At 42.3% G+C, this 12,684-nt stretch overlaps 1 protein-coding gene across 5 annotated transcripts in view; it reads right to left on the reverse strand.

The window, feature by feature from the left end:
• The window catches only part of RARS2 (arginyl-tRNA synthetase 2, mitochondrial), a 42,242-nt gene that overhangs the window by 18,382 nt on the left and 11,176 nt on the right, over positions 1-12,684 (reverse strand). For all 5 annotated transcript variants that reach the window (XM_039914740.1, XM_001513341.4, XM_016228081.3 and 2 more), the window contains 4 exons: positions 11,326-11,423; positions 6,762-6,817; positions 6,298-6,381; positions 4,175-4,251 (listed from right to left, as the gene is read on the reverse strand). In XM_039914740.1, coding sequence (XP_039770674.1) covers positions 4,175-4,251; positions 6,298-6,381; positions 6,762-6,817; positions 11,326-11,423 — 315 coding nt within the window. The remainder of the gene's footprint in view (positions 1-4,174; positions 4,252-6,297; positions 6,382-6,761; positions 6,818-11,325; positions 11,424-12,684) is intronic.

A 12,684-nucleotide genomic window follows, 5' to 3' on the forward strand; every position in this document is an offset into this window, starting at 1 on the left:
GATAAAGGCTCACACCATCAGAGAAGGACCAGCGACCGTAACCAAAGCGTTTACTACAGTGCATCGCACTACGCGCCCCAATGCCGCCACGGGGCTAAAGAGGCAAGCTGATATTAACCATGCCAGAAAACTCTGGAATGGGGACTACCTCTTTCCGGGGGAGCAGGCAGGAGGGGCTAAAAGCCACTAGCCATTGGGAGGTCATAGTTTCATTTTACAGAGACGTGATCAGCCCTAAGATTCCAGAAGATTTTCAACATCAGCTACCCTAGACCCCACACGCTGCAATCCTGGGCTCAAGCCTAGGATTTCCTAGTGAAACTCACCAAACGGCCCTATCCTGAATAAGAAATAGCCTAACTAAAATTAGAGCGAAGGGCTAGAGTTCACCAGCTTGTAACACATCTTTTACTTCTATTGAATGTTCTGTAGCCCTGTGCACAGAGAATTGCCACTGCTAATGAACTCGGACTTCAGTCACTACTTTTAAGATTACTGCTTAATTCTTTCTTTTGCTCTGATGATATCCCACTCTAGGAAAGTTCTTAAAATTACATTTACCATCAGATTACAGTAACCCTAACAGAACACTAACACATGTTTTTTTTCCCAAGAAGTATAACAAATGGCAATACAGAAAGTCAAATTGTTTTGTTCCTGACATATGAAAAATCCTTCACAGTATATCCAAGAGAGGGGCAGAATAACCCAGTGAAAGAGGAAAGATTTTTTTTAAAAAATGTATCAAGCACTGTTCTAACCCTCAACCCCACAGCATTTATGTACATATCCTTAAATTATATAAATTATTTATATATACTAACATCTGGCTCCCCCTCAAGACTGCACACTTGGTGTGGGCAGGGAACTTGTCTGCCAAGTCTGCTGTCCTGAACTCTCCCAAGTGCTTAGTAGAGTGCTCTGCACAGATTAAGCACTCAATAAATGCCATTTATTGATTGATTTATATTGAGAGAAAGTTTTTTGAAAGACTTCACATAAATACTTTAAATTTAGGAACATATTTGAGAAATGCCTTCTCTTTGATACTGGAAAGATATCTGTTAGGGTAACCAAATCTAGAACAAACATTTTCTCGAAATGTCCAGGTTGATTCTGAATGGTAAGGACTACTTTGGTTAGAATCATTGCCAAAAATACAAAACTATATAGCACTAAAAACAAATAATCTAAAGGACTTCTCTACAGATGCCCAGGGTTGGTCCACTCCAACATCCACTTTCCCAACTCCCAAAAGTCTCCTTAGTCCCCTTCCTAAGGAACTAAGGAAACCATTTTCCAAATGAAATGGATTTCACTGTTCATTTTTGCATTAGGATCCCTTGATAAAGAAATTAAAGTTTGCTTGGTGTAAGCCCAGTAGCCCCTCATTTCTCTGTGTTCTTGCAAAGCCAACAGACTGTGCAGAAGGAAAATGCCTAATTGTATTGTTGGAAAAAAAGTGCTAAATCACAACCTCTCTCCTATCCAACATGAAATGAGATGGAACAAGTTAAATTGATAAGAACTAAAGTGGTGTCCAAAGGCAAGAGAACTGTTAGTTGGTCCTCTAAGCTTAACCTAAAAATGCTTGTTGCTGCCAAAAACAAGTGGCAAAATTTACCAGGAGAATATAATTCACAAGATGAAGGAAAGAAGGAAAAAAAAACAATTCCTAAGACTGAGACAAATGATCCAGAAAAGAACTGTGGAAAACATGTAGCAAAGCAATCGATTCACTAATAATAATAATAATGTTGGTATTTGTTAAGCGTTTACTATGTGCCGAGCACTGTTCTAAGCGCTGGGGTAGACATAGGGAAATCAGGTTGTCCCACGTGGGGCTCACAGTCTTAATCCCCATTTTACAGATGAGGGAACTGAGGCACAGAGAAGTTAAGTGACTTGCCCACAGTCACACAGCCGACAAGTGGCAGAGCTGGGATTCGAACTCATGAGCGCTGACTCCAAAGCCCATGCTCTTTTCACTGAGCCACTTGGGTTGCTCTTTCTCAGTTTCTTTCGTGGGTTTTTCCTCTGCCTCCCACCCCTTATCTATGGGAATCCTTAAAAAGCTTAGTTCTCCATCTCCTATGCTCCATCTATACCCACTCCCTCAGAAAATTCATTTGTTCCCTTGGCTTCAACTGCCACCCCTATGTGTAAACTGCTTACCAGTGGCTTACTCAATCACCTTGCTCGCTTCTCTCTTACCTTTCTGGTTTCCTAATACAACCCAACCTGCTCACTTGGCTTCTGTAACACCAACCTAATTTGTATCTCGATTTCATCTATCTTGCCAATGAACCCTTGTGTCCTCCTTCTGGCCTGGAACTTCCTCATCCTTCATATATGACAGACCACCACTCAAAGCCGTATTAAAATCACATCTCCTCCAAGAGGCCTTAGGTCTTCCCCGACTAAGCCTTTATTTCCCCTACTATCCTCTCCACATGTACTACTAGATAGGAAGAGGAGCATGGGCCAGTGGTTTTCCATAATTCATTGAAACTCATTATTGTATAGAGCACCTAGGAATATGCAATAGTTTCAAGTGCCCTCTTACCTTTCTCTTCCTTCTCCCTGTCATTTTTTCTTCTCCTCTTTTTCCTTTTGCTCCCCTTATTGCTAGACAGAATTCCCTGTGAAATACGCCCTCCCCTGTTTTCAGACTGCAACAGTTATGGCATAAAGTGGGGTAGTTATACATGGAAGCAGTGTAATAAAATCGGTCCTATCAAACTAGGTTTTACATTGTGGAAATTAACTGGAGGTTGCAGAAGGACAGGGGATTTCATCTGTAATTCTATCTGCCTCAAGGCTGGAAGAAGCAGGAGGGAAGCAAGAGAAATGAGCATGGGGCCCACCTTCCCTGGAACCAATTTGAATCCAACTCTTACACAGAGGGAAGGGCTGGGACAGCTCCCTTTCTTTTGCTGTCAAAAGGAGATGGCTAATAAGCAAAGGGAAGGGGGAACACATATCTGCCACATGCTATTCACGTGTACCTGCCAATCAATTCTCATCCTTCAGCCTACCCTCAGATTGAAAGCTCACGTTAGGTCTGATTTTTCCACCTCACGGTGATGCAAAATGGAATGAAAGGAAACTATTATTGCTGCTTCACGTACCGGAGCTGGAGCCACTGACTGTTATGGAAATATTGACACTTCAATAAGAATCTAAAAAAACAAAACTGTTCATGGAAATTAAACTAGGTTGGATTCCAGGAGGAATAACTAGTTTACCTAGGCAAAAATCAACTATGCTTCAGATGTTTCTTTAATAATAGCATTAGGTCCAATGTGTAGATAATTTTGTGCTTCTTGTGAATGTGGGCGGTCCCCAAGGAGTTAGGTCTATTCAAAGGTGACTATGTTCTTTGGAGAAAGCACCCCCTCCAATAGTTTTAAAAATGGAAATATCAGAATTCAAGGAACTACAGAGGCATAACTTTTGTTTACAGGCCACGGTAAGGGAAGGCTTTTAATATTATAGCTCTTTGTCTCCCTACCAAGTTTCTTAATGAGAAGAGGGAAAAAAATAATCTTTTAGTTAATATGGCCAATCAAAAAACACTCAATCATTTCAGAAGCCATTTAAGTAGAGAAGTGCTAGAAGAAATTGCAAACCTTCAAATGCTTTAGAGAAAAAAAAGGAATGTGCATTTAATTCAAGTACAAAGCCAACAGCAGGAGGAACAGCTCTGAAAGATATGCTTGGCTTGCTCCTTGAGGCAGGTGAAAAGTAGAGAATTATAAAGCTTCCTTTTTTCAGTGAGCTTCCTGAAATTTCTAATGTAATCTGTTCCCTAACTTTTTTCAGGTTTGGACAGAATGCAATTCAGCACAGTCTCAAAAGTCACACCCACTTTCCTCCAGGAGCCGAACAATAAGAATATTCTCATTGTGCCAAACCCTTTGCCCCATCCATATATTCACTCTATATTGATTCTTAGAGAAAAATGGTTTCAAATCTAACTAAATGCTAAGGATAATGTTCCCTTTCAAAAGCAGTGTGCCTGAACGAAATGGAAGCAACATTCCTCAAATAAATTTCATTTAGTTTAAAGGAGCAGATGTCATAAAATCAATGGACTTTAAATGCGCTCTCAGTGGCAGAAATGAATCCTGAAAAAAGCAGAGATTTTCAAATCCTGTTTAGGCCAACTTACATCATAGAGGTGCTGTAAGGGATTGGACTGGAGCTTTTCTTCATAGCCGAACAGCTGGAAACCAGTTCCCAAGAGACCTAACACAGTAATCAGTAAATGAGTAAATATGAAATGGGATATTAGAAAGCAAAGCAGGCCACAGCTAGCTAGAACATCAAACTTCCATAACCAAATCCATGTTTGCAGCATTTATGGATTGTGTGACAAAAGAAACCAAGACCAAAGTGGTACAACTAGGACACCTTTTGCTACACCAAAATACAAGCTCAAGGGCCCAGAGAGGAAAAGTAATTTGGGCGCTCTTAGAGACCATGGCATCTGGCAGGGAGAGAGGGCGGATGGGTTCCGATTACCATTCAATTTGACAGTTTTTAGAAAACTCTCTGGAACGGAGAACTTGCCTGCCAACTTGCGGCAGGACACAGTTGAGGCGGCCAAATTAAACTCTTCCACAATGGCGGTTATAATGGAAGCGCTGACAGATCATTAACCACAGCAGTCCTCCGGAGAGGCACCGCTATAATAAAGTCCGTGGGCTATAATTTGGTACACCATGGTCACATTTTTTTATAATAGCTGTTCAATGTCGAAATTGATTCCACCAATACAAAGAAGAGGACATCTGGTAGAAATGGACCGTCGAGAGACGGAGGCCTAGCCCTCTGAGCTACCAGCTGGGTTTGGGCCTGCAAGTGCAAGTGCTGAATGCAAAGCACGCTTCTTCCTTTCCGTGCTTGGGACAACAAGCTTGTTGTAGTATAGAAAGAGTCTCCTCTTCCGAATCGGAAGGCAAGATTCCGCTAAAGGAAACAATCCTGTCTATTCACCACAGCCAGCCACGTTGGTAGGCTGGGGAAAGGACCCCCAAAAGAACTAGCTCTTGGAAGTTCACCAAAATGTTATTTCCCTACCTAAGTTCTGGCCATAATGTTTAATGTGCATTTTTATAGAAGTGATAACGCAGCATCTAAAAATCAAATCTTTACGATGGGCAAATATACTTAAAAATCTACCAGTATAGGTTGTAAATTAGGTATCTGCTCATTTGCATGGTCTTCAATGCATCTACTGAATCCTTTACTGTCCCTGAAGCGAGTAAGGGTGCCTTTGCACATTTAAGGGGGAAGGGAAGGAGGGAAGAGAATACATAATCTTTTAATCACAGAGTAAAGATGCTCTCCAGTATCATCTGCTGGCATGCAAATCATCCGTAAGAATCAATCAATTCATACAGCTAAAAAACTCTTATAATGTGCAAAGCACTGCACTGGGTGCCGGGAAGAACAAACGGACAGTTATAGCCCTTGGCCAACGGGGGCTCACAGTTTAAAAGCGGGAGGTCGGACAGACACTTGGAGAAAAAATGAGAGACTACAAACTAAGCAAAAGCAAAGGACGACAATAAAAAGTAATAGTGGATGCCTTAGCTCCGCACTGCCCCGGTCCGGGTCGCAAGTTGCTAACTGTCACAACCAGCCTGGCCGTCGATCCAACCTGGGTACTTCCTTCTACCCTCAGAGGCACAGGGTTTTACTCCTGCCATGTCGGGCAGCAGGACAGAGACAGAGTGACCTAGGGGATGGAGCATGGGCTTGGGAATCAGAGAACTTGGGTTCTGATCCCAGCTCTAGCAGCTGCCTGCTGGGTGACCTTGGGCAAGTCACTTAACGTCTCAGTGTCTCTATTACCTCATCTGTAAAATGGGGATAGAGTACCTGTTCTCCCTCCCTCTAACGCCGTGAGCCCCGTGTGGGACAGAGACAGTGGGTTCTAACCCCAGTTTAGTCTCTTGCCAGCTAATCACTTAACTTCTCTGTGCCTCAGTTCCTCATTTGTAAAATGTGGATTAAATACCTGCTGTCCCACATACTTAAGAATTGGAAATCTTAAGACCTTTGTGGGACAAGGACTGTGTCTAACCTGATTATCTTATATCTATCACGATGGTTACTACAATGCTTGGCACGTAGTAAAAACTAAAATACCATTATTATGATGATGATTATTTTATCCCACCTTGACTAATGCATCAGTCTCTTTGATAAATTCTCCGCCTCCTGTCTTTCCCCTCTCCAATCCATACTTGACTGTGCTTTACAACAAAAGTAAGACTGCATACATACCAAATTGCATGCCCCAGTCGCCGAGGTAGTTTATTCTTGTTACTCGATGTCCTAGTGCTTCATTCAGATTTGCTATAAAATTCCCTAGTAATCAATAAAACAGACTCAGGTTTTTATTCTGGTTACCGGGTCTGGCACTACAACACATTGCTAGGACAGTTGTGTAGTGTACAGTGTCATCTCCACTCTGTGTGGAAAATTGTGCTGCATCAGCACTGGCATAAACCAGCTTTCAGCATATAAACTGGAATCCCCGCTGGAGGACTGTGGATTCTCCCAATGGTAGGCTAAGGTTGCTCTAGCCAGTCTCTCTGGTCAAAGCTCAATAGCCTCCAATTGATTTTGGGCTTTCTTTGTACTATTCAATCAATAGCAGACATCTTATGCCAAGCCTGTTTTTAGTATTTCAACTATAAGAAACACTTTTTTTTCCCCGCAGATCCCCCAAAACACCTTATCCTTACCTATGATTGTGGAGCGCAAGTGTCCAGCATGAAATTTTTTGGCAACATTAGGTGAACTGGAAAAAAAAAAATGAAAAATGACTGTTCAAAGGAGTTTAAATAAACAGGATTCTATATGATTCTCTTGACTTCTTTTTAATCCTTCCCAAGTGATTAGACAAATTAATTCATTGGTTGGGACTGCAGAACATTTCTTGCTCTTGAGCTTCTATAGAGAGCAGCGTGGTCTAGTGGATAGGGCACAGGTTTGGGAGTCAGAAAGACCTGGGTTTTAATCTCAGCTCTGCCACTTCTCTGCTATGCAACCTTGGAAAAGTCACTTAACTTCTGTGCCTTAGTTTTCTCCCTTAAATGGGATTAAGAATGTGAACCCCATGTGGGGCAGGGACTGTGTCCAACCTGATTTGCTTTTATCCACCCCAGCACTTAGTACAGTGCCTGGCACACAGTAAGCACTTAAATACCCCAATTATTATTATATGAAATGATTAAATGAAGCAATGCTGAAATTCCACAAAAATAGTCATTTTCCAGCTTCGCACCTTCTAGCAGGAACAGAGAGATAAAGAGCAATCTCTTGCATTCCCACCACAGCTAGCAACTAGGAGTAATAGTTTTGTAGCCACTGGGTCTACACTAACTGTCCAGTTAATTCAAGCCTAATAGTATTTTGGGGGATTAGAGTACCTAAATAATTGCCTGATGCAGACTCAGTCTACTACCAGTCTTTAATCCACTGTCATCTTTCACACTCCTTTCTTTTTCCTACCTGGCTTTTATCATTGCCATCTTTCACAATCCTTTCTTTTTCCTAACTGGTTTATATCTGGTTTCAAGTTTAATTTAGATGAACACTGTTAACATTTTTTTTCTCCCACTGCCACATCCACCTCTGTGCATTGCTGAAAAAACATTTGGGCTATTTGCCATGTCAGTTTTAGAAGGCTCTTCTTCCTCTCTCAATAAAATGAAATCCTGAGTGGGAGGCCTGAGCCCTTTGAAGTGGGAGCCCGGGCAATTGGAGAACTGTGAAGACAGATTAAGGTTGTGTCCCCTTTAAACAAAGTAAGGTGAAATCACCTTAGGCTTGAAGATAACCATTGAGTTTTCCCCTTATTGATTTTCCCTTTTTCCCATTAGGAAGAAAGAACTCATAACTAAGGAAGACTGCAGCTGTCGTCCTTTGAATATTTTTAACATTTTAAAAAGCTTTTTATCAAGCACTATTCACTCGAATAAATGTCTCCCCCCCACACTTTTTTTTTCAAATTTGCAATTACCTTGGGAATAGTAATAAGAGAGGAGGAAAAGAGTGTACTTCCAAGAGTGTACTTCCCCACTCCCAGCCCTATAGCACTTATGTACATATCTGTAATTTATTTATATTAATGCCTGTCTCCCCCTGCTCTAGACTGTAAGCCCACTGTGCCTGTTTATTGTTGTATTGTAGTCTCCCAAATGCTCAGTGCAGTGCTCTAGACACAGTAAGCACTCAATAAATATGACTGAATGAATCAATGAATGAAAGGTGGGTCTACTGCTAAACAGTGAGCCTGAGCTGAAAAACCTCCAATCAATCAAGTAATCAGTAGTAATTTTTAGAGCTTTCTCTATGCACGGCACAACACCTCTGGATATTAATTGTCAGCTGCAAGCCATGAAGGAGGAAAACTAATAAGGGATCATTTCTCAGCCTGACTGTTTAACTTGCCCAAGAGCACACAGCAGACAAGTGGCAGAGCCAGGTCCTCTGACTTTCAGGCCCATATTATGTTCACCAGGCCAGGCTGCTTCTAATGAAGCAGCACTCAATGAATTATCCAATCGTCTCTTCCCATCGAAGGTTGCCTTTGCTATCACTTTACAGATGAGAAAAACTATACAGAGGCACAAATAGGAAGCTGCACAGAGAAGTGACTTGCCCAAGGTTGCACAACAGGCCAGTGGCGGAGATGGGATTAGAACCAGGGTTCGTAGACTCCCAACCCCACACTCTTTCCACTAGGGCAAGTGGTGAGTGACCACCTGACGCTGCAGGGGGATGAGTTGATGGTCCCAGGAAATCTCCTTCAATCCCATTCCTTTCATTCCCTTAAATGATAAATATTAGTGGAACATCCTCAGTCGGTCAAACACTAATATTTAATGAGTGGCTCCTATGTACTGAACACTGTACTGAATGCTCCAGAGAGTACAATAGAGGTAAAATGACACACTGTCCTTAAGGTATTTGCTGTTCATTAATAATTGCCAGTTACCGGTCTAAATACCTCAAAGGATTACTGAGGATTCAATGAATAACCATGTAACTAAGGGTTTTAGATAGCTCAAAGGGAATAAACCCAATAGACATACTGCGTTATCAATTAACTTTTTAATTTATTGGGGCAAAAGAGAATAGCTTAATACAGCTTTATGTTCCATCAGACATTACAATCAGGACAGGGCAACGCAATAAGAAGTCAGACCAAAGACTGAGGCCAGACCAAAGACCGAAAACATCTTAACTCTGCTGTGCTTTTCAGTTTTGTGGGGTTTTCATGGAAATGGATGCAAAAGTCTGGGAGCACTGGCCTGCAGGCCTGCAATTATGCTTTTGCAGTCCAGTGGCACAGGGTTGAATGATAATTATTCCTTTGGGATACCAAAAGCAGCTTCTTTCTGAGTGACTGCCAGAAGTATACGGCAGCTTCATTTTACAGAGAGATTAAGTGAGTCATGGGGAGTTGAGATGTCTGGTCCATTGACACAATCGCTAAATGGCTGGCTTAGCTGAAGGCCTCACCCACTTCCAGTGGCATCTCCCCCTCCCAACTGACCGTTCCCTGTATCCACACAAGCTTCCCCCCCATTGCCCCTGTTTATCACAGAGCACCCTCACCGAGCGGGACAGGAGAGGCAGGGAATTTGTCTCCAGAAGGAAGAAAACACCAGTTTTACCTTCATTGATGTGTCTGGCCCCCTTCCCCTCCTGCACTGATGCTCTGCTACTGCCCACACCATAATCCCAGCTCTGCTACTTCTCTGCGGCATGATCTTGGGCAAGTCACTTCACTTCCGTACCCCAGTTTCCTCAACTGTAAAATGAGCCCGGTGTGGGCAGGGATTGTCTCTCTTTATTGCTGAATTGTACTTTCCAAGCTCTGCACACAGTAAACGCTCAAAAAATACGATTGAATATCCTCCTGGGATATCCACCATATTCAATCACCTTGCTGGGGAGGAAGTGGGAGGATCCAGGGTTTCCAGGTGGAGGAGAGGGAACTAAAACTAGACAACTGAGAAGAAGAGAATGCTACTCTAGCCTCTCTAACCAGTGGGGGTGAAGGGCATGATTTAGGGGAAGAGGACAGTGTTGGGGGTGGGGTGTGCTGAAGAAAGCTTTATCAACACCCTCAACTTGAGACTGTGGCTCACCAGCAAGCTGAAAATCACAGGTTAGCACCTACACCATTTTTCCTTCTACTGACTCGATCCCCAAGCCTCATTCCCTTATGATCCAGAAGTTATTTGTGACTGTTAGTTTTACCTCACCTATTCTGCCAGGGTTGACATCAGTTTTCTTCATGGCATTTTAAAAATCCTCCCTTCCCCATTTTTCCACCATGAATTGCCTGCAGGCCAAGAATTAGGTCGAATCAATAATCTGGTACCTTTTCCTCAGGGCTTACTACGGTGCTTTGCACAAAGGAAGTACTTAAATGAAATGAAGAGCGGAGCTATTTTAGAAGGCTCTGCCATTTCTCCACTTCAACTAGATTAGACATTCCTCTGGGTCTCAAAGGGGCAAAAATCAGCATGGGTTTTTCCATTTCCTTGTTTAGGGGATTTGGCAGCAGGGTCGGTGCTACTTTTGTAGGCTAGCTTCTTAGTTCTTCTGTTTCATTTCGTAAACACGGATTTACAAACAGAAGTTTTAAATGACTGTCCTGAATACTTGCTTAGAGGAATATTAAAATTTAGAGGCAGCATGGCCTAATGGGAAACAGGGTAGCCTAATGGAAAGAACATGGGACTGGGAGTCAGGAAGCGTGGACTGTAATCCCGACTCTACCACTGCCCTGCTGGGTAATCCCAGGCAAGTCATTTAATCTCTCCGAGCCTCAACTTCATCATCTGTAAAAGGGAAAAAAATCAATTAATAGTATTTATTGTGTTGTTTGTGAAGAGCACTGTACTAGAAGCAGCGTGGCTTAGTGAATAGAGCATGAGCCTGGGAGTCGGAGGACATGGGTTCTAATTCCAGCTACACTACATGTCTGCTATGTAACCTTGGGCAAGTTGCTTACCTTCTCTGGGCCTCAGTTACCTCACCTGTAAAACGGGGATTAAGAGTGTGAGCCCCATTTGGGACAGGGACTGATGTCCCATCTCGAATCCTTTGTATCTATTCCAGTTTTAGCCCATGGGAAGTTTTCAATAATAACCATTTGTTAGTTTAAGAAAACAAACAAAAGCCACAAGCACCTCTCACCTTTCCAAGATACATGTAGTGCATGTGGTGGGGAGAGGCAAAGAGGACCCAGGTAATAAATCATTCTAACAACTGGGACACATCACTCACCTGAATTCAACCACTACCTTCTTGGGGGGGAGCTCTAAGAACAGTTCACTTTTTAATCCGTATTTTGAGTCATCTTCAAACACTTGCTGCAGCACTGTCTGAAAAGAAAAGGTAAGTGGAAGTTTCATAAAAAGAGGTAATCTGTACAGAAAGGAATACTTTTTACATAAATCTTTATCTGATGGAATTTGGGAACAGTAAAACAATACCCCTTGAAAGTAGAAGTAAAAAATCTACTAAAATTTTCCTGGGTGGTGAGACAAGATTGGGAAATTTCTGAAAAATCCCAATATAAACACAGAAATAAATGCAATTTATCAAAATTAAACACAGGCATCTTTCAAGAGAGCCCAAGAATTCCACTGTAATAAACTTTGCTCATCTTGGGAAATTATTATACACATAGGTATCAAAACACTGGCAAAAAACCAGTAATGTTAGATTACCTCTTAAAAGTTATCCTAATACACTCCTACAAATTTTCTTTTAGTCCAGGCCAAGAACATTTACAATATTATGGAGGTTCACAACTCACAAAATGGCATAATCTGTTTAGCCAAAAGTGAGAATAAAAAATTTCCACCCATTTCACTTCATGGCCATGGATGAAACACCAGAATCCTCTATCAAAAAAATACTTATATGGTATCCTCTTCCCATTTTTTTTTCCCTCAAACTGTCTTCACCTCAGGTCACCTGCCAAGTAGTGGGTAGGGTACTTCACTTCCAGGGTCTGGATTTCTGATTCCTTCCTGAGAAGTTCTTTGATGACTCAGAATCAGACTAAAATAACAGCCCTGGGCCTTGGTTTCAAGATTCCCCACCACCCTGCTTCTCCTCAGCCCCCTGGCCTCACCACTCTTTGCCCTGATCCTTTCCTTTCGGGTAAACCTCTTCTCAGTTTCTTGGACAATCTCTGTCCCCACATGGACAGTCTTAATCCCCATTTTACAGAAGTACCTGAGGCACAGGGTCACACAGCAGGCAAGGGTCAGAGCTGGGATTCAAACCCAGGTCCTGTGACCCCTCAGGCCTGTGCATGTTCCAACTAGGCCACGCTGCTTCTTAAGGCCCCTGACTGAAACATGCTGCTTTTCATAAAGGACAAAAGATAGAAACCTGACAGACTGACTTTCCAGAGGACACTGGAATGAAAAGAAGATGGCAAAGTGGTGGATGAAGAGTGTTTGTATCAGGGGAACTGTAACCATTGATGGCACAGCTCAACAATCTCTCAATCAACGAATCAATGGTATTTGAGCACTTATTGTGTTCAGAACACTGTTTTAAGTGCTTGCGAGATTACAACAGAGTGGGTAGACATGATCAAGAATTTATGATCTAGTGAAGGTTTCCTTC

This window comes from Ornithorhynchus anatinus, chromosome 19 (assembly GCF_004115215.2).
Source record: "Ornithorhynchus anatinus isolate Pmale09 chromosome 19, mOrnAna1.pri.v4, whole genome shotgun sequence".
Classification (NCBI taxonomy): Eukaryota; Metazoa; Chordata; class Mammalia; order Monotremata; family Ornithorhynchidae; genus Ornithorhynchus; species Ornithorhynchus anatinus.